The 24,067-nt window shown below is 32.1% G+C and overlaps 1 protein-coding gene across 2 annotated transcripts; it reads left to right on the top strand.

The window, feature by feature from the left end:
• The first annotated feature begins 314 nt into the window (after positions 1-314).
• Positions 315-19,944, top strand: LOC134681201 (uncharacterized). 2 transcript variants are annotated; one of them, XM_063540699.1, is made up of 8 exons: positions 315-533; positions 5,415-5,441; positions 11,530-11,916; positions 12,536-12,619; positions 15,462-15,536; positions 17,540-17,788; positions 18,823-18,855; positions 19,452-19,944. In XM_063540699.1, exons 1-8 carry the CDS (start codon positions 494-496, stop codon positions 19,862-19,864), a joined length of 1,308 nt encoding a protein of 435 aa, XP_063396769.1. In that variant the 5' UTR covers positions 315-493; the 3' UTR covers positions 19,865-19,944. The 2 variants fall into 2 exon arrangements, with proteins under 2 accessions (XP_063396769.1, XP_063396770.1); XM_063540700.1 differs by lacking the exon at positions 12,536-12,619.
• The last annotated feature ends 4,123 nt before the right edge of the window (positions 19,945-24,067 follow it).

The following is a 24,067-nucleotide window of genomic DNA, read 5'->3' as shown; positions in this document are numbered from 1 at the left end:
TTAAAGATATAAAATAAGATGCATTAACCGTGTCCAAATCCTTACTGTGTCTACGTATACCTTATTAACTGTGTCCACACTTTTTGTTTAAACAGTTGCTCATATATGAGGGGCCATATATATGTTCTGTGATTTCGCGGTAATCTTTATATTACAAAAGCATGTATTTTAATAAAAATATGAAAAATTCATTGCATTGCAAGGTAATCATGATGAATGACTTAGTGTGAACACAAAAAACCACAACGTTTATCTACACACATGTGACGTACAGTGACCATAAACAGCGATTTCTACAAACTCGTTGATTAATTAGCGGAACGAGATTGATTGACTATTTTATGAGATCTGATGTCCATTTCTCTGCCAATCTTGACGGATGTATAGCATACAACCAATAAAATCGTTTTAATATCGCAAAATATGTATGAAAACTCTATGTTGTAACGGACCGTCAAGTAGAAAGCGTGATCAACGCCAGGATTAAACAAATATGGCGCTGGGCCAGGCTATCTTTCTCTTCACCGTCATTGGTATGTATTTGCTTTTTAAAAAAATATTTTCTTTCCCAAAAATGATAATGATAAAAAAGAAAAAAGTGCGATGAGTCATCGTTCTTACTGACGTTTATATGTATGTGAACCTTTTTTCGATTATCGAATGAGCGTATAGGACTTATTAACGTCTGCTTTTTGATAGAATGAAAAAGAAGAAAATGAAATAATCACTATTTTATAACTTTTGTTATGCAAAGGCTGTTTCTTATTTTTTTTTTTATCCATATGCATTTGTTTTAAACATAATCGACAGCACTTTTCAGCTTTATTACAGCGACTGTCCGATTGTAGCAGAATAATAATATTTTCTTGATATTGGGAACCTTAAAAAAAATCTGCATTGATTTCTAATAACTAAATATATTATGTTGAGTCATATTTATGTCGAATACTTCAAGGCTTGCAACAGTAACTGTACTGTTGGTGACATTTTGATATTTTAAGAAAGCCACTTGTTTTAGGCAAGTCATTCAATATCGGACTTACAGGACTTTGACTAAAATCATAATCAGTTCAAAAAGAGTTCATAAAGAATGCTAACCTTTATGTGTTTTATCTGTAAAGGGATTCAGAACTAATGGCAGGACTTAATTAACTTTTATTTCAATATTAAGTTTGTTTTTATTAGGTTGCTGGAACTTTTATATAAAGAACTATATAAATGAAAACTTAATATAATAAAAAAAACATATAAAGGACCAAGTTTTGTAAAGGCTAGAACGCTGAGCAAGATTTTAAGTACACAATTGTATTAAGGGGCCAGCTGAGGACCACCTCCGGGTGCTAGATTTTCTCTCTACGTTGAAGACCCATTGGTGGCCTTCTGTTGTTGTCTGCTCTTTGGTCGTGTTGTTGTCTCTTTCACATATTCCCCATAACCATTCTCAATTTTAATTAAACTTATTATATCACAAGTTAACAGTCCTTCTATAAACATGGCATAATTATACTTGAAAACATTATTCTGACTTCGATGAGACCAGTTTTTATACGTACTCATCAATGCCGCGTGCTAACATACGATAATATTATAAAAAAAAAAATCAAATACCGGTATTTAAATGTTTGGCCGACAGAACTCAGATTGCTTGTTCCCAAGGCGAGTGACATTTCACGATACCACTGATGTGGTTCTCAAAAAAATTAATCGAAAAACATTTTTTACCATCCAACATCGTCTAAATAACATAGATAAAGTAGTAATAACAGATACATGTTGTACTGATATTAGAATGTAAGAAAACACGATTTGATGACTACTCCGAAAGAAAGTGTTTTTCCTTTTTCAACTGTTTTTTTAGTTTGTTTTTACTGTTACACCATTGTCCCTGGTTAGGGGAGGATTGAGTGCCCGCTAACATGTTTAACCACGCCGCCACTGTATGTATGTACCTGTCCTAAGTGAGGAAATTTGTTATTTGTTCATTATTTTGTACATAGATTCAGCCGTAAGTTTTCTCGTTGTCCTTTCGGGGCTTTTTATAGCTGACAATGCGGTATCGATTTTGCTTATTGTTGATGGCCGTACTGTGATCAATAGCTGTTAATTTTTGTGTCATTTGGTTTCAAATATACTGAAATTCAAAGGACTAGTACATACCCGTATAGTTGGTTATTTTCGCCGGGTGTAAATTTTCGCTTATTTTCTCGGTAAGAACAAAATCTCCAAAATAAATTCCGCCAATTTTAGAGTGCATATGCAAAGGTATTGATAAAAGTTTAGAATCCGCTAAAATAATAACCGCCAAAATATTTCGTATACTTAAACAATGAAAATCGCGAAATTTTACACCCGCGAAAATAAAGATCTATTTTTATGACACACAAACCAATAAACTGATGTTTATTAAAAAGAGCATACATAAATTCTGAATTCATTTGTAAATCAGTTTATTATAAAATGTAAATAAACATTGTGTAAGCTATTTTGATCAATTATTGTCATAAATATACTGGAAATAAACAGCCGTACATTCAACCCGTTATGTTGACAGCTAATTGATTAACTGTAAGAAGAAGTACTAGTCGTTAATTACAAATTGAAAATTGTCATACACTTTCTCATGAAATATATTAATAAAACATTATGATGAATAAAATTAATAGATAAAGATATTTCAAAGAGGTAAAAGCAAGCATATTTTTCAGGTTGTCGCCGTAAGGAAGCAACCATTTAACTTCAAAAAGGGGGGTGTACGTTTTTTATTTTTGCTTCAGTCAGGACTACATGGTCGGCAATACGAGCTACCTTCCAATTTGTTAGTTTCAATGCATTAAACATACATTTTAAGTGCCAGTCTTTGTAAGAATCAGGCAATTTTGAAAAAAATCAAAACATGGCTGAAAAAAAACACCTACCTAGCCATCCTATTTTGAAGTAACACTCATCCTGAGTTAGAAATGGTAGGTCTTTAGTGTCTGCGTGTCTGGTAACTTGAGAAATCTTTAGATAAACTTTGGTTAAAATGATAGCATATTACTCTAGTTAGCTCCTCTTAATTGTTAATTTCTAGTGCATTGTAACCACATTTTATCTCCAATTACCAGAACAGGACAAGAAAACGAGTGGTATATTTTTATATCATTATACATTTTGAACATAAATTAATGTCAACCTGAGTGGGTTTTTGTTTGTCATATTTTCACCACTGCCTGATTCTTAGGTAGACTAGCACTTAAAAGTTATATAAAAGATTTCTCTACAAAACCGTTAAAAAGATGCTTTAACAAACTCGTGCATGGCGGTTCATGCTGTAATAAATTAAAGAATACAAATCTCAAAACAGGTGCAAATTTTCAAGAACAAATATACGCAAAAAAAACAACTTGCAAAATTAACAGGGTATACACGTTAAGCACGGGAAACTTTGTACCGTCTTAACACAGCTAATAAACAATAAACTTGAGAATGGAAACGGGGAATGTGTCAAAGAGGCAACAACCCGACCTAAGAGCATTAAAACCGCGGAAGACCGCCAATGGTTTTTTTTTTACAGATTATTTAAATTGTTCAAGGTCGTCGATGACTAGATCTGTTAAATACATATACTTTTTTTTCTTTTTTAATTGATTTGTCGGCTGTTTTTAGTTTAAAGCAGGCGAGGAGAAGGCGAGTACAGATATTTTATTATATCTTGAAACTTGATTGAATAACGTTTTTTCTATAACCTTTAAAGTCATAAAATATAATTGACATATTAAGACAGATGATTAGTAATGAATAATTAATAGTATTTACTTTTGATTTAAAGACAGGACGCATATAATTATAATATATCATCCTGACTTTACACCTTTATGACAAATGATGCATTTTGATTATTTAAATATACCACATTGCAAAAATATACAATTCAAATTAGTTTCCTCTACAGTTTTTTTTTGTGATAATCGATTACCATTTATATCATGTTGTATAGTGATAACTGTTATCAATCATTTTGAAATAATTTAAGATATAAGATCATTTCTATAAATCATATGGAAAATGATTTCATTATTATTTATACAATTTTGTTTATGGGCTTTCACTGGGATTATCTCGCTGCATTGACGACCCATTGGTGGCCCTTGGCTTTTGTCTGCTCTTTGCTTGGGTTGTTGTCTCCTTGACATATTCCCCATTTGCATTCTCAATTTTTATAGTTTGTTTCAAAAGTCAATCAAAGCTTCTTGCTTCAGTTGTTACTATAGAATAATTTTATCAGGAACGATAAGTGGTAACGGTCTTTTTGGTCGCAGCGTTTTCACTTCGAACTCAGGTGGTCGTTGGTTAAAACACACGAGGGATCAGTTGCTACTTTTCTTGTCCGCTCAATTGCAGGTGGTCGTTGGTTAAAACGCATGAGGGGTCAGACAAAAAACTGGTATATTGGTATTTGCTTCTTCTCTTGTCAGCTCAAAGACCAAACAATGTGTCCGCGTAGGGTGTCACCATCCTGTTAAGTCTTCCGGTTAATTGACTTATGATGGACGTTTAAAAACATTCGGATTCATTTGAACTGCAAAATCAAATACATAGCGTCGGAACTAAACACATTTATTCTAAAAACAGTTGTTGGCATGACACGGGTTATGTTCTTCTCATATGTTATGATGGTATGATACTAAACCCCTAACGGGAAGGATTGTGCCTGATGTTCATATGATGAAATCATTATCTTTCAGTCAGTTTAATTGAAGTCTGGAGCTGGCATGTCAGTTAACTGCTAGTAGTCTGTTGTTATTTATGTATTATTGTCATTTTGTTTATTTTCTTTGGTTACATCTTCTGACATCCGACTCGGACTTCTCTTGAACTGAATTTTAATGTGCGTATTGTTATGCGTTTACTTTTCTACATTGGTTAGAGGTATAGGGGGAGGGTTGAGATCTCACAAAAATGTTTAACCCCGCCGCATTTTTGCGCCTGTCCCAAGTCAGGAGCCTCTGGCCTTTGTTAGTCTTGTATTATTTTAATTTTAGTTTCTTGTGTACAATTTGGAAATTAGTATGGCGTTCATTATCACTGAACTAGTATATATTTGTTTGGGGGCCAGCTGAAGGACGCCTCCGGGTGCGGGAATTTCTCGCTACATTGAAGACCTGTTGGTGACCTTCTGCTGTTGTTTTTTTATTTGGTCGGGTTGTTGTCTCTTTGACACATTCCCCATTTCCATTCTCAATTTTAGTATCTTTGAAAAGACAAAAACGTAGAATTCAACGTTTCCTGACTATCATTATTGGTTTTACAATTAGGCATATTTAGTTTTTTTTATATCGTCGACAATGTAAGTGGATAAGTTCGACTGAAGATCTGTGGGCCTATATTAAATTTAGGTATAATTAATAATAAAATGCATTTTTGTTACATTTCAGACACAATCTTAGAAACCAACGCCAGAGGTGAGTGACTTTATAAAGTTCAAACTATTTTCTGACCCATGAAATAGAATGTCAACTTTTTTAACGCGTTTGAATGTTACTTTGTATAAACAAGATCCCCATTTGGATTTTTCAATTTTACTTATTCAGACAATACTGATGCAACATTTACATGTAGCTCTGGATGATTTTACTGACAAATAAAACACCAAATTACCTCTAAATGCAGTATAAAGTAGTACGACTCGTGTCCTCTGTTCTACTCACAGGCTCAAAATCAGAAAACCCTTAAGGCTGATTTACTTCAGATTACAATAATGTCTTTGCAGAAACTGCCCTTCTTATTCACTGATTTGATAAATGGTGAAAAAAATTGTCGAATCTTTTCAAATAATTCACTTTTTGTTGATTTAAGGAAAAAGCATAAATACATAACTTATTATTAATATACTACTTATATAATATAACCGATCAATAAACACAGGTGAGAAAGATGTGAGTAGGTATTAGGAAAGACTTAACAGGGAAACCAGGTGATATAGGTAATAATGAAAGGGCTATAAATGACAAGTGTTACGTATTAGATACAACATTATCCAATCATGTACATCTTCACTCGATTGTTGCCCTTAAGACGCCATGTAAATATAGTTACACGAAAATTATATCGGAAAATGCTTTGTTACATATTTGATTGTATTTATAGTGATTAAGATTATAAAACAATGTTGACTGCAGGACCTCTATTTTTGACATTTTTACCTATTATGTATGTTTGTTTTGTTCACATATATATATGTGATAATATAATATAATGGAATTTAATGCGACTGTCATACAAATGAACGGTTTAGCTAGCTTTAAAACTAGGTTTAATCCACACTTTTCTACAGAAGAAAATGTCATTGATACATCTTATAAATAGTTATCATTGATGTAAATGGGAAACACTTATACCCGTAATGATTTTTAATATATCTTTTTTTTACCTTAAGTGTGATAAAAAGAAACCCATAGCAAGTGAACTTTTAGAAGGATTTCCAGAATTTGTATAAAAATTTCTTAAACAGCTTGGGTTATCTCGTTTAGAAATATCCAATATTCTTCAACATGCTTTTAAACATACATACTACTAATATAAAAATATTTTAATGACGATCTCTACAATGAAATTATAAAAACAAAACATGAGTGGGTCGTTGGATTACAATTGATCGACACTTGATTATGAGGTCATCTTTGATTGACATCCCGTCATGTGACTTAAGAGTTTTCAAAACTGGATTACTAGTATCTTCATACACGAGACATCAGCTTTATTTTTTGCCGACTTGACATGACCGTGCATATAGTAAAATGTAAATTAACAAAATTACTAAACTTCGAGGAGAATTTTAAACGGAAATTCATAATCAAATGGCAAAATCAAAAGTTCAAAAACATCTAACGAATGGATAACAACTGTCATATTCCTGACTTGGTACTTTGTATGTAGAAAATTGCGAATTTAAACATATTTTTAAACTAGCTAAACCTCTCACGTGATAATCCACCTTTTTTTTTAAATTGATGACCCTTGTGTGATGGAAAGTCTATTGCAATCATGGGATTAAACTAAAATTGTACAGACATGTATCACGGATGGTTTCCTTCTCAGTATAACTCGCCATCACAATGAATTTATACACGTTTACAAAAAAGATTTTGAAATTTCATTTATAATGCTGGGAATCTTTATTAAAGGTATATGGTCGGAAAGTTGAACTGAGCTAAAATGGATGTTAATATCTAAAAGTACATAGATTAGAACAAATGCTTTAGAGAATATATGCAAATATATTCTAATGTTATTTAGTAAAATATTTTTTTAATTTAACTCTAGGTATATCTTTCTTTACATGTAAGAAGTGTATGACAAACAAACAAAGAAAAAGAAAAAGAACAATTTCCTGTCGACAATTATTTCCTATTGATGATACCAGGGACAGATTAATTTGATTGATGGCTAATATATCTAAACGACTTTCGCACGATAGCGTTTTTTATGGCCATGTAAAACTGTTTGAGAAATGCTCTTTCGTCAAAACTACATAAACAATTGTCAGGTGCAGGGATACACGTATATATGTCCTTGCAAAAATTAAAATGTATAAAACAAATACCTGTCCAGATACGTGTATACACTGTACTCATAGCTATAAAGTTGTTACTTATTAACAGCTTTATTACTATGTGTACATATCTCATACATGTTACTTTACTACAATAAGAAACGGATTTAGTCCAGTCAATCTAGCATAAATTTGACCCTAACCCGAAAGTAATTGCAACAGAAGATTTTTGGGGAAAGACGGCTTCAAGCCGTCAATCCCCTATGGCGTTGACCAGAGTGACATTCCCTCACATCATTCATTTTGTTTTTATAGTGTGGAAAACCCCCCAACAAATCTTACTGAGATTGATGAGATGGGGAGACACAAATGAATAGATTGACTTTAAACACTTTTTTACACATTTCCCTTCTGTTTCTCTCGAAATTATCGTATATTGAGCTCTCCTTTACACTATTTACGTTTCTTTTACAATCCGGAAAAATCAGAATGACGAGATATTCTAAATATATCCAACCTACATTATATTTTATAGTGACGTCATTGTTAGAATGCCACACTACACAGAAGCAGGGATATCCTTCACTGGTTATTTAAATCATTCTCAAAGATTGTGCAATAATTTAAAAAATGGTATTTGGTAAATTTAAACATAATTATGTTTGCTGTAGATGATTCAAACATCAACATGCAATACTTTAATGTGTAGGTCAACAACTTTCAAAGTAAACAAAGTCCGAGGTGCTACATGAGATTGGGGAGAGAAACGAATTTTTTCTGTGAAACTCTGTTTTGAGAATCTTCCTCCAAATCAGGAGCACCTAAATTTATGAGTAATTATCCACTAAAATAAACACTTAAAATGTGACATTTAGTATATGATAAGTAGTCTTTCATTAAAACTAAATTTTGTGTACCAACTTCACACAGTTTACATCAATCATATTGTTTATTTATCAGTACCTGTATCCCTGTGATGAGGGTTGTAACTGGCAACTTTATCAATGGAAATTTAAAACTGAATAGATTGTTCAGTCCCAACTTTCTTAAGAGTACTGTCACAAAAAATGGAAAATGGCCCTAGCAAGCAGTTCAGTCGTACACTATTAAGATTTCAAAAACATATTGTAGTTGTTGTTAAATGACAGAATTCAACTAGTTGAATTTTAGTTAATAAACTATTGAATTTTAGATAATAAACTATCAACTTAAATTGAATGTTTAGATTTAGAAGATGCAGATCTCTTCCATTGGTCTTAAATGAATCCTAAACTAAAGAAACAAAATTACATTAAACAACAATTGATTTCAATATTGTCAACCTTTCTACATGTTCTAGCTGTTCTTTTTTTCATTCTTTATATGAAGACTATCAAAAGATACCCCCCCCCCCCCCCCCCCCAAAAAAATGAAATAGAAACAAGGGCCGTCTTTCCCCTCAGAGCTATTTAGCTCTTTGATTAAGTTTTAATCTTAAGCTTTGTACTCCAAATAGACACAGAAAAAAATCCCATAAAATCTAACTTGAGGAAGACTATAAAAATCTCCATTTAGAATTCCTATGGAGATTTGCATTGAAAAGGGAGATAACTCTTGAAAAAAGGCAGAAATATCAATAAAAATTGATACAAAATAATAACTTTACCGCTTCTATTCATCAGAATGTATTGATTCTTGATTTTTTAGCTGTCTTTAGAGTATAACAAACAACTCTAAAGGTGGTATAATATATTTTATCAAGCTACAATCTAGATTTCGTAACTCATTAGTTGACCATTTATTGAATTTTTCAACATGTCCAGGTAAAGAATCTAAAATTTGATAAAAATTATTAAACAGGTATTCTTCTTTTTGTGGTTTAAAGTTTCTTAAGATAAGTAAGTTGCTGAAAAATATAATATACAGATATAAACAATACCAAATTTTCACATTAAAAAAAATGGTTACAAAGCTTCAAATTTGCAATTTCTTTAATGAAAAATGCACGAAAAAAATAAAACTACCCATAACACTTCGGTTTTGTACATTTCATGAGCAGAAGATTATATAATTTAGTCAAAAACAAACTTGTAACCCCAACAAAGTATCATACTTTTACATAAATTTCACGAAAAACAACAAAAAACTGACCAAAAAAGACTCATTTTTGCAAGAGTTATCTCCCCTTTCAATGTTAATTGCCATAGGAAATTAGAAATGCTGATTTTGAGTTTTCCTCAAGTTAGATTTTATGGGACTTTTTTCGGTGTATATAAAGAGCATAATGCTATAGATTAGAACTAAAACATTTTCTGTTGCAATTAGTTTGAGGTTAAATCTTAGTTTGACTGGACTAATTGATGTTATCGACAATTAGGTTATAAACATTAAAAAAACTGAAAAATGACATGCTTGAAAAAATGTTCAAACCACTAAATAGATATTTTTCAAGGTATGTCACCTCCAACTTTAATATGACTTGCAGTTCGGATTCTTCTTCACAAAAATTATCTCCCCATTACGCCACCTAATTTTTATAATCGTAAACATGGAAGCCATTGTAGCGATGACGTGCTCAATTTAGCTCTTGCAGATCTTTCCGCATATCATCATTACGATCCTTATATGCCAGTTATATTTTAAAAGACAAATGTATTTACTAGCTATTTAGTATCTTTTAATGTACCTTTATGCATTTGGTCAACTGGAATTAAAACTATTGTCTGATCGGTTGTCATGGGCATTTTCGAAAGTTCAAAAATCTTTAAACATGTCATATATCACAGAGATCTTGAAATGTACGATAAAGGATACTACAAAAAACAAAAGGTCTGCTTAATATCTTGATTGTTTTCTTGATAATAACACCGATGCACGAATTCAAAGTGACAACTTTGACAAAAACGATGATTTCAGTTTTTCCATTGTTAACTTTCCAATTCTCAGTAGTGCAATACTCGCTGCTCAATTGTAAGGTGTTAAGATATCTCAATTAATGCATTTGGTTTTGCATGTTATCTCAACGGCTCCAACAGGTTTGACGTAAAAAAAAGAGACTAAAATTGATAATAGATAAGTTTTACACCACCACGAGATGATTGACCGATACGAGTTGTCTGTATCACAAATCACTTCTAGATGTGTTCATTGTTTTAATACCATAATGGTCATTTGATTTGAAAATTTACCGATTATGTCGTATGTCGCTATTGGGAAATAAAACGGAAAATAGTCGCAATAGAGGTGATGCAATGGCAATGCACCCGTTCTCGCTCCATTTCCAAGGGGTTCTTGTGATTCATCTGTTTCTGTTTTTTTGTATCTTTTTATTGATGTGTTACAAACGCATTTATTAGGTTTGATTATTTGTGAACTACTGTTGCCTGTAATTTGAATCTATTTCGTTTCATGCCATTTTGTATTTGTCATTTTGTTTTGCGACCTTCTCAGTCTTATAATTTTATCCCCCTTTAGAACTTTAATATTTTGTATGCACCACATATTCGATGTTATTTCGAATAGACATAAAACTTATAAGTCATTCCTTATAATTTTATGCCTCGTTCACTCGTACATTTAATTCGAATTGAATTCGAATCGAATGCGAATTGAAATCCCTTATCGCGTTCACACACTCTTCTTCTTTAACTCGAATTGATTCTAATTGACTAAAATACATTTAGTCATTACAAATACGTTTTGATACGAATTAAAAGTTAACGTCGTTCGGACAGTAAAGCGAATTTTGACGTGAATTGAAATTCGAATAGGAATTGACGTTAGGACGTACAACGTTTGGAATGCGAATTAAACTAATTCGAATGGCTTGAGAACTCAGCATAAAGCTAAATTCCATTTTAAGCCGGAGTAACTCATTGAATAACGCTGATGACGTCACAGTCACATGACAAAATTGTGTCTTTGAGCTGATACACAAAACACTGTCAGACAATCTGAAGACGCGTTACACCCAAAATTAATTTACCATAACATATCTGTCAATTTTTCCTGTATTTCAGTTTCAACAGTGCAACAACCATATCTTCTTGGAACAGAGATCCTAATTCAAGATAATAATGGACATATGCGATCATTGGGACCGAATGAATTACATCTGGCTGGAGATGCCAAAGTTGGACTACCAGGCGTCAAAAGTCTTCATGATATGCCTACCTTAATGCACGGTGAAGGGATGGATATACCTCATAAATCAGACCATCGATTTAATGGTCACGTGTCTAACAACAATGGATATGGCTACGGGGGCCAAGTTGGGGTTATCAATTTACAAAACAATAATTTCGGAAATAATGATAAATCAACACAGGTTATTCATATACCACATTCTGGTTATAAACAGGGATTTAATACTGATTTTTCCAGACCAAGCGAACATTTCAATAAAGGTGAGATTTCAGTCAAATACATTTTTAATGAATGGTAGGTAATTTGATCAAGTAACAAAAAAATATCATCTATTATTATTTAAAATTTTAAGAACAAAATGGGTTATTCTGGTTAAATGATATTATCCTTGTTAAAATGTAAATGTACCTATTGTTCTACTTTATATATAATTTCTTTCAACTAATTGTCTTAAATTAACATACATGTACTGTGTTACAGTATTGAATAATTAAACCTTAAAACAATCCTTTCTTAATTAACGGCGGATATTATTATCGTTTACCATGTTTACATAACTGTTATTCAGATAAAATACTAATTTAAGAAACAAAAATGTCGAAAATATGGTGAGCTTCGGTTGTGTTAACTCTTTGAACTGATTGTTTTCTCTTTGAAACATTTCCTATTTCCAAACTCTATATTTTATTTTCCAAATACTATCACTGAAGGGAAGTATTTAAGTCAGTCATATTTGTATGTAGTAAAAGAGAACGAAATTGTGTTGACATTTCGTGTGATGAATTGTTGATTCTTATTCAGTATATGTTGGATGCGGTGCTGTACTAGTGATTACTATTCATACTATTTGTAAATTCATATAAAACATGCATTTAACAGGAAACAGACCACAACAAATACATAGATATTTTGAGACGGTAACAAATGAAATCTCCCGATATATTTCATCGGAGTCACACAGAGGTATTGCCATATAGATTCAAGCTTAAGCTTTGCTTTAATAGATTGATTGTAGTAGTAATTTAGGTTTTTTTTATGCGTCATTAGCACATATGCACCTTTACTTATGCAAGCCTCACGCTGTACTTCTTGCTTCTAAACTTTGCTTAGCTCACATTGTGATGTTTGGTTTGCAGCTATACCACTGTATGTATCCTCTGTGTATATTGTAAGCTTGTTATTGTTGCTTCGTAATAGTTTGAGCATATAGAATTGTTTTCTTTAACCTGTTATTGTTCAATTTAGTTCATTTTTATTTACATCTGTGTTGTTTTCTTCTAATAAAACCTTCATCTTCAAAACTCAGCATTACGAGATTTAAAGTGAAATAAAAGCTCTATTCTTTTTTTCTGTTGTTTCATAGAAACCAAACACTATTGATACCAAATTAAATACTGCACAATAACTGTCCTAAGTTTCTTTTTAAAGGTTACTTGTTCTGCATTTGTTGCAAAACCTCTTCTTAAACTTGTAACCAAGGCTACCAAATCTCATTTACTGTTGATTCGTTTATTTTCGTGGGTATCAATTTTTGTGGATTGAGGAAAACTTGCTTATTCGTGGATATTAAATTTCTTGGTTTTGGCAATGTGTGCATACATTCCTTTAGAAAATTTGTAATTCGTTGAATATTCAAATTCGTGAGTCCCCTGTACACGCAAAATCCACGAAAATAAGAATCCATCGATTTGTAGTGAATCCACCGTAATTCACTATACAGACCCTGCAAAATCTCGTTTAATCCACTGTGCAGAGCCTGCTAAATGTATTTTGATCCACCCTTTAAAGCCTATGAAATCTCGATCAATCCACTGCCCAGAACCTGCCAAATCTCGTGGAATCCATTTTACAAAGCATTTCAAATGTGGTTATCACACGATACTTTAGGACAATACACTCTACTTTTCATTTTTCTACCTTTAAATTCTGTATAAATAATATCTCATTTTTAATGACTTGAGACATTCTTATGTTGATTATAACTATTTCTTATTCATACGGAATTCATACTTATGTAAGACTTCTTTACACGTTGCAGTAGATTTATGTAGTAGCCAACATTTGTAATTAACATGTACCATAAAGCTTATTATCAATTTTGTTTGCATTTATTCAAGCTTCAATAATATAACTGCATGCTTATTTTAAGAAGTACAAAAGTTTGCTTTGTACTATTTAGTGCACCAATAGATTATTATATACTGCAACTGTGCTATTTGAGCAGTTAAATTGCATTGACCGTATATTCATAAGTGATATACAGTCCCTGACCGTATATCACCTTGTTTATGACGTTGACAATATGTTTCCGTAGAGTTTTATTTATGACGTCAATAAAACATGCAGGTTCGCGGAAATTTAATGTCGTCGGCTTCAAATAAAGAAATGATGTTTTTTTCCCAAAATACTTCATTTAGAACAGTTTTAAGAGCTGCAGTATATAAAGAATAACCATACATTGTCTCGAAATATCAATGTTATTTGTACTCGGCTCGAAACAGGTAGAAATGCTCGGCACAGCCTCGCTTTCTACCTGTTTCTAAGCCTTGTACAAATAACATTGATATTTCGAGACAATGTATGGTTATTCTATATATAATACACTATTATAATTCACTCGTTCCGTGTGTTCGTTCAGCAAACATTTGTCACATTTTTTTGCAGATATTACTGAACTGAATAACTAATAATAGTTGGTCATCAGCTTGATAATGAAGTTTATTCTGATTTAGAGTAATTTCTCGCAATTTGATTGGCTGATATTGTCCTAATAAATTTCAGTACAATTTTTTATCACGTCAATTAGAATTATCTCCCTTATTTATTTCGTCAATTGGAATTACCTTCCTTATACCATTGACCTAATAAAAAACAAAAACCAAAAAACAATTGAGTTGCTTTGTAGTCATAATAATTTAGATTTTTCACAGTTATGTATTTAATATCTAAAATATATTTGTTCATATTGTCCTAAAATTTAATTTGAATAATATGTAATATAACAAAATCAGGATAAATTCCTTACACAGTGTTTAATTGTCCTAATACGGAATTTCTCGTATTAGGACAATTGCACACTGTGTAACTAATAGTACAAACGCATTTTTAGCTATCATAAATGAGCTTTCTGTTTGCTGATACTTTGAATGTTTCAATATTTTGTATAAACGTAAATGTTTGACACTTTGTCGGGGACTTTGAATTACGAGAATGTACAAAATCAATAATATATATAAAAAAAAAAAAAGGGAAAAAAGAAGCAATGACATTTTAACTGCAATTGTGTCACTCACATGTTTAAAATTTGAAATATATTGAAATGTTAGCTTCAAAATAAAACAATTAGAGAGAAACGAAAGATACCAAAAAAATTTGTACATGTATGTAAGACTTTCACTATGACAATTATATTAAGGAAATGTTAATTCTAATATAACAACATGAGTTCTAAATATAAAACATAAAAACAATCGATTCATTCGATCATCAGTGATTCGTCTTTTGTAGAAGAAACGCCCGTCTGGCGTACATAATTTTAACCGTGGTTTCTATATAAAAAAGGTGATTAGTTTATCCCTATTTACTTACAATTGCAATTTTTTTACGGAAATCAGGATTACTCTAGTCTATTCATCATTTAAATTCCCTTTTTTATATATGTATATGTTATTGCCGAATAAAAAGACAGTAATGAAATCAAATATTTTAATTCCATTTCAAAGTTTATTGGTCCATTTTCATAGAAATTATAAAAAAGGTAGAAATTAAAATGATATCCTACTTTTCCCTTTTTTCTTCTTCAAAGGAAACACTTTTAACCACGGGGACAAGTTTGGACCGGAATTTTCGTTCAGAATGCCACAGAAACAAGATGTTGGAGGTAAAGTACCACTATTTACATATTAGAAACCCATATATGTACTTACACATGTGCATAGCTGAAACATCTTTCAATTTGTATTTACCTTAAAAGGTAACAACAACATTACCATCATGGTATTTAAAATGAAAAGAGAGATTACTAACTTAATGCTAGGAAAGGCGCATATATGGAATAAACAGCAAACACTGTTTTAAGCAACATGTTTGGTATATATTGGAATTGTTATTTTGATTTCCAAGCAAGTCATAAAAATTATCTTATTACCTTAGCATATCTGTGAAAAGAAGGAAGCCTTTGATAATCATACATTTATATTAGTGTAGCAAGTTGAACCACATGAGAAAGAAAAAAACGTGCATACACTGAAAAGCAAAGTTTGAAAAAGCTAGCGCTGTTAAATTTGTTAAAATGGTAAAAGATTTAATATTTACAAATAATACTTGCATTGCTTTTAATCTAGGGTATGTGTGAGATATCTTTTACAGCGAGTGAAAAAGAGCGTTCATAAATGCGGCGCATGCGCATATTCCCTGATGGACCAAGAGATTTTGGTACAATAGATGAGTTACTACACGGAACAGAAATGGTCTTTTCAGTCAAAAAAGCTTGGCAGAGCTGTTTAATTTAAATTGTTTTGCATAAGGAAAAATGAAAATCAATTTGATAAAAAAAGACGGAAACAAAGGTGATTACATGTGGTGAGAGATGTGATCTCACAGGGAAAGTAGATATAGAAATAAATTGAGCAGTGAGGCAAACTAATAATTACATATGGTTAGAAACATAGAAGGTAAGAAACAAGGAACACAAATACGTAACAGACTGGAAAGAGGATAATTGAGGAAAGTTAGGAATTGAGGAGGAAAAGTCATTTGAGACAAGACTGTCGGAGAAGTTCAAATGTTCTGAAAGATTCAAGATTTCATCACGGTCATTAACAAATCAACGAATTATAAATGCGATCGATGGGTTGCATTTGAAAATACGAAGTATTTGAGGTTATTTTAATATTTAAAAGCTATGGATGTTTATGAACACGTATACATAAGAAGCTTTTTGATTTGAAGGGACATTAAAATAACAAGTCACATTTATCGTATGCAACCTTAAAAAGCTCTATAATAAATTGGACATATTTAGTATTGATAATCTTCACACTATGGAGACTCAATGTTGTCTTGGGTAATTGGACAGTTTTTATTTCAAAGAATAACCAATTAATCACTGCATTTAATGAAGACAGATAATGAAAAAATATACAATACTCTATATTTGAATTGAAGCTAGTTCAGATGGAAGACACATACACTGTAGTAAAACTGTGAGAGTTGTTCAGCAACAACAGGTTAAGAGGTTTAATTATGTACTCGCGCATGTTGCTTAGCGCTTCTTTGCTGCAGAGTGTTATATATCTATTTTGAAATGTCGTTGAATGCTTATGTAGATACCGTATCCATACAACATTATGTTATCCATCTTAAAACATTTATGACGATATGTCAATAATTGGTGTTTTTGTAATTTTTTCATAACTATAAAACACACACACACACACAAACTTCAAAATAATTGGTGGTAAAGCAATACAATTCGATCATCTATCCAATTTGAAATTTACCATAAACTTAAACCCAATTGAATTATATCTTAAATCATAAATCAAAAGCAGTAACACTTTATATATGAACTAAGAATTAAATAAAAAAAAATGACGAATAGAATTTCAAAATAATCTATGAAATATGTCCAACAAGGATAAATAAAAAACAGAGTAAAACTTACTGGAGCTCTTACATTTGGAAAATATTTATACTTGCGTAATATTTTAAATGTTAAGTTTATGATACATTACAGATTACATTCTTATATTCAACATTTTTTTTTATCATTTTGAACATGAAAAAAATGTAAATGAATTATCAACTGCATTGAATAACACCCTATTTTACTATTATTATTTTTTAATATTAAACCAGTGAACACTTTCTTTTTCTATTTAGGCAGTTTTTCAGGACCATCTGTTGATATTTCACCACCAGGACCTATTCAAGGACTAGTCAACCCTGGTCCAGATTTTGGCCCTGGTCCAGATTTTGGCCCTGGTCCAGACTTTGGTCCTAGTCCAGGTTTTGGCCCTGGTCCAAATGCGTTAGATGGCCAATCAAATCAAAACTGGGAAAATAATGCACCAAACTTTCAGGGACCTAATTTCGCAAATGGAAACCAAGTTGGACCTCAAAATTTTGCCAGTATGTAGTTTACATTACATGATTATGCGATAAAAAAAAGTGATTTGAATTATAGTGAGAAAAAAAGAAAATTAATATGGAAAGTATATCATATGACTTATTTGCTTGAAAACGGATATTTAACAATCTCGAGACAGAAATTTGCCGCTCGAAGTCTTATTCAGTAGTATATATATGTTTTCAATATGTATTACGCGTCGTCGTCTCATGGCCTCAGCAAGTCATAACGTTAAAGCAACTATGTTTAAAAGGAGAGATGAATGATCAAATTTACTATCTAGAATTCTAGATTTCTGTAAACACTCTTTATGGACACCTTGGTAGAAAGTAAAAGAATATCTTATATTCTGATATGTATTTCTTACGCAGACATCGCTAGTATGTAAAGATTAGTATTTAACCGGACCTCGTTTTCGATTTTGAGAAGGAAAACTATGAACTTCTCCTTTTTTTGGAATGAGCCGATCGAATCCTTTAGTTTCGGAGTGAGTCGGTAGCTAAACTCCTCTTCAGACATTTATTACTACATATATTGAATGTTCAATAACAAAAATACTGAACTCCGAGGAAAATTCAAAAAGGAAAACCCATGATCAAATATCAAAATCAAAAGCTCGAACACATCAAACGAATGGGTAACAACTGTGACAGTAAAATTCCTGACTTGGTACGGTAATTTTCTTATATAAAAACGGTGGATTAAACCTAGTTTAAAAGCTAGCTAAAGCTCTCACGTGTATGACAGTCGCATATAATTCCATTATATTGAGAACGATATGTGAACACAACATATTACTAGTATAATCCTAATCACTATTCATGTAAATCCGGTGATTTGTTTTAAAGAAATTATGAAAAGCTTATATAAAAACATATTGGCATGATCTTTAGTTGTTAATTTCTATGTCATTTGGTCTCTTGTGAAGAATTGTCTCTTTGACAATCATACCAAACAGCGGTATAGTACTGTTGCCTAATATACCTCACATTATCTTATTTTATATGTAATATCTATCAATTTCTAATCCTTCTAGATCAAGATTTTAGCATTGACTTAAGTCAAACAGGTAAGATATATTTATTTTTTGTTTTACTATTTACGTAACATCCATACACAAATAAAAAAACCCACATATAAACCCTTAAAAACTCATCATAGATACCAGGACTAAATTTAGTATATACGCCAGACGCGCGTTTCGTCTACAAAAGACTCATCAGTGACGCTCGAATCCAAAATAATAAACTGCAATAACAATATGTTAGTAATTTCAAATTCAAGCATTACATAAAATGCTTAAAATAGCCGTTCTGATCTTTGTATACTCAATATTAAGCTCGATTTATATATTTATATATGAATATCCATATGTATAAATTAAGATGTTGGGTATACTTCAATATGACATCAACCAAACGGTGTAAGTATGAAAGATGATGTTTATGATTCTCATGGAGGTGATATCCTCCGTATCAGGTATGAATTATTAAGGCGTTGTTTCCTAATTAGAATAGATGACGTCAGCGAATGACGTCATAGAGTCACCCCCAACGGTTTTTTGACAGGACTAAAACTGAACACCTCCTACTACTTATGTATTATCCACCCAATATATCTGATATAAATGAAACTTGAAAGATATAATTCTCTTTTTCCTAATAGGAAATGCATGGGGAAATCAAGGATGGAATCAACAGCAAGGGCCTACAGGATGGGAACAAGGTTGGAATCAGGCAGGGTGGAACCAACATGGAGTGTTCCCTGGAGCAGAATTTGGTCAGCAGGGAGGAGCTTTCAATCAAAACCAACCTAGTGTAGCGCTGCAACAAGATTTCAATCAACCGTTTGGTAATCAGAATTTAGGAACAGGAGGACCACTACCAAATATTGCAACTCTAAATAGTCCCGAAAATTTCCAATCAAGGTTTTTAGGGGGAGTGGTAGCACCAGTAGTATCACCAGTTAACCCATTGGGACCATTGATGACTAAATCAGATGTTAATGTTGATATTATCAAACCAATACTTCCAGGAGATGTTGCCAAAGGTCCCGTGCCTTTGAATACTGTTTTTTAAAAGGTTTTCAGGATGTTCCACTTTAACTCAAAAATAAAGGGTAACTGATGTTTTTATTAAGTGTGATGAAGAAAATATCTCCTGCATCGTATCTCCTGCATCGTATTATTTTCGCAAAAATAGGTCCTTAAGATTAAGGAGAAAAGTACATTAAATAATCAGGAAGTGACTCAAAATGAGGTTGATAAAGATGTCAATAGGAATGTTAGCTTATTATTATTCAAAATTGCAGAAATACGGTTACAAGGGTTTATTTGAAATTCATCTTAACCAGTTGGAAAATGGTGTATTTACTACATTTGTTAATAAAATCATTAAAACATCAATTTTTTACCTTTAAATTTTGGAATATTACACAGCAGCTATTGAATTTTATCTCACCGAGGTCACATTATCACGTTATGATTGGTTTAAAGTCAACACGTGGTGACCGTTATGGATCCTTAGAGGGTTAATCAATTTCATAGGGGCTTCATGACGTCACATCGACTGTTAATGGTGATGTCATGTATTAAAGTTGTTGTATTTCATTGTTTATTTTTCAACAAAAGGCCCTATGGATTTTACTAACCCTCTATGGTTATGTAGGGGGTCAGTAGCAAACCATATAACTTATAGTATCAAAGTGTATAACATGACAGTTTTTTTGACACATTATATAACGCAAATCACAAAAATACCAAACTCCGATGAAAATTTAAAATGGAAAGTCTGTAATGAAAAAGCAACATCAAAAGCTCAAACACATCAAACGAATGGGCAACAACTGTCACATTCCTGACTTGGTACAGGCATTTCCTAAGTCGAAAAGGTGGAATGAAAGTGCTTTTAACGGTAGCTAAACCTCATCTTATCGTAGAAACTTAGGTTAAACTTATGTATGCGTTTCGATCCCAGGAATAGATTACATGTACCATAGTCGTATTTGGCATACAATTTTGGAATTTTGGATTCTCAATGCTCTTCAACTGCATACTTCTTTGGCTTTATAACTTTTTTGATCTTAGCGTCTCTGATAAGTCTTATGTAGACGAAACGCGCGTCTGGCGTATTAAATCATAATCCTGGTACCTTTGATAACCAATTAAAACGGCCAAATAAAGTACGTAATTGAAGAGCATTTAGGACACAAATTCGCCTAACAAAACTGTGTTAATCTATTCATGCTGTAGAAAATCCGTAGTACTTTGAAAAGTTTTTGTAAAACGTTCATATACAATTATGACTATGTCAATGAAAATAATTCTACAACTAGGCTGGTGATACTTTCGGCAAGGAAATAGTTCTACAACTAGGCTGGTGATACTTTCGGCAAGGAAATAGTTCTACAACTAGGCTGGTGATACTTTCGGCAAGGAAATAGTTCTACAACTAGGCTGGTGATACTCTCGGCAAGGACATTTACAGCAGCAGTGTCTCATCATAGTTACCAATATTAAAATTTTGTACTCTAGTTTATTTATGAGACTCCTTAATGACGCTCAAATAAAACTAGAGGCTCTAAAGAGCATGTGTCGCTCATCTTGGTCTATGTGAATATTCAACTAAGGACAATTTGCAATTTTCGTTTTAGAAATTGTGTCTCTTCAGTTCTATAACTAAAGAAAATAAGAAACAAAACCAATGTCGATGTTTTTCCTATGGTTATTTGTTTTGGCTTATTTTTGTAAACAACCTTTTTTCAAATATTAAGAAAGGTTTACCTGAAAATAGCTAAATATATAAATGAGTAAAGAAAAACGGTAGAGAGAAGACTTATAAAGTCCAGATTGTGGTCACACGTCTTCTACTGAACGTTATGTTTGAGTATATGACTCACAGAAAAATAAACGTTAATCAGCAATTTCAAGGACCACTGAATTGTGTGTTCATCCCACTCATGCATTTTATTTGGCATAAAGGCTCGCGAGTTAAACATTGACCATGAAAATGAGTAATTGAAAAGGAACACCATACCTACACAGTGTATACTGTCAAGTAATTGACATTCCCTAACTATAACAGCTTACTTGTAGGCTTTAGTCAGTATACAGTGTACACACAAATACAAACCATTACGATAGAACAAAGTTAATAAAATGGATTAAACCTGGTTCTATAGCGCTAACCCTCTCACTTTAATGACAATCTCATCAAATTCCGTTATATTTACATTGATGCGTTAAATAAACAGACACAACAAATAAAATAGCAAAATATGGGTACATCAGTCATCATCATATAACAATTTGAAAAGGAATTTTAATAATGCAATACTGTAAACAAACTTCCCTGAAGTATACAAGAGACTCGTTTTATTATCTTCTTCTAGCACATCACAAAACGATAAGTCAAGATAGTAGGCTTATTATTAATTACGCAAACCTCATATTTCGTTTACAGGAATCTCCCATGCATTTGGCATTCATACAAAAACAATGCGAATAACAAATTTATATTGGAGTCGAAAAGCTGGTACCTAACACTACAGGGAGATAACTCTGTAAAATCAGCTTAACGTTTTAATTACGTTGTGTTGTAAAGGGAATATTAAGCTTCTCAATGATCAAAAATTAAAAAAAAATGCTAGTAGTCTGTTGTTATTTATGTTTAATTGTCATTTTGTTTATTTTCTTTGTTTACATCTTCTGACATCATACTCGGACTTCTCTTGAATTGAATTTTAAATGTACGTATTGTTATGCGTTTACTTTTCTACATTGGCTAGAGGTATAGGGGTAGGGTTGAGATCTCATAAACATGTTTAACCCCGCCGATCTTTTCGCCTGTCCCAAGTCAGGAGCCTCTGTTCTTTGTTAGTCTTGTATTTTTTTTAATTTTAGTTTCTTGTGTACAATTTGGAAATTAATATGGCGTTCATTATCACTTAACTAGTGTAATATATTTGTTTAGGGTCCAGCAGGACGCCTCCGGGTGCGGGAATTTCTCGTTACATAAAAGACCTGTTGGTGACCTTCTGCTGTTGTTTTTCTATGGTCGGGTTGTTGTCTCTTTGATACATTCCCCATTTCCATCCTCAATTGTCAAACTACTAACAAAACTGTTGGTTCAAAATTTCAGAAATTTTTATATTTCTGTAAAAGGGTCAAAGTAAAAATTTTAATACTCTGTCAAAGTTTTATTAAAATTAAACGAGACAAATTTTATTTAGTGAAAGTGTTGGGTACCACCTTAACCAAATCTTAACACAAAAAATAGTGACTAATCTTGATAGACAAACAGCATGTAGTGGTTAAAGATACCAATGTGACATTCGAAACAAAACTCGAAAATTAAATAGATAACGCCATGGCAAAACTGAAAAACAAATTACGAAAAGCAGTGTAACAAGTCTATACAACATTGCACAGAAAACCAAAGACCAAAACACGCAGGTGATCTCAAGAGCTCTGGAAGGTAAAGCATGTGCCAACAGTTGTGTGTTTTTTCATACAATATTATGTAATAATCTCGAAAAATGTACGGCAGAATGGGTACGACTATCGGAACGTATCCGTATTCGCAAGTTGCGACTGTCGTTTGTATATGCAGATATAACCATTCTCAGAGGCAAACAACCGATTACTGTAAAAAATAAGGACATACACAACATGCACGAGGACACATTCTACGCATATTTTGACGGAAGCAATCAAAACTGGAAAATATTAAAAGACATTAAACGAAAAGTTATTAGCTTGGTACTGCAGGAAAACAAGAACATTTCTAGGTATTTTACTATTGCCTTAAACTTACCATGGAAAACTCCAATCAAAATGAATAAGTATCTTATTTATGATATTTTTTTCATTAGGCTGTCCACTTTCACTAATTCAATCATCAGTGTAAGGATTGTCGTATGTAAAGCTAAGTACACTCGAGCTAGTGGGGGGAAAATCCTAAATTGAGCATTCGGTCATCAATTTAAATATTTCATCAAAAAGAAGTTTCATCAAACAATTACTAGTTTTTACACAATGTGTGGACATAAGAACAAAAAGACGGTCGCTGACTGAAAGACAATATCAGACCATCACACGACGTAAATATACATGCATGGTTAATGTGTAAAAGAATGTACAAAATGCAAACGATAAAAAATAACATTTTATTTTAGATAGTACAACAATGCTCACAATTCTGTAAAGTATATCATCTCAAAAAGATTGACGAATAAGCCATGCAATAGTATAAAATTAATTTTATAAAATATGAGACTACGTT

The sequence above is a fragment of the Mytilus trossulus genome, chromosome 8 (genome assembly GCF_036588685.1).
Source record: "Mytilus trossulus isolate FHL-02 chromosome 8, PNRI_Mtr1.1.1.hap1, whole genome shotgun sequence".
Taxonomy (NCBI): domain Eukaryota; kingdom Metazoa; phylum Mollusca; class Bivalvia; order Mytilida; family Mytilidae; genus Mytilus; species Mytilus trossulus.
This window is presented reverse-complemented; position numbering and strand designations above follow the sequence as displayed.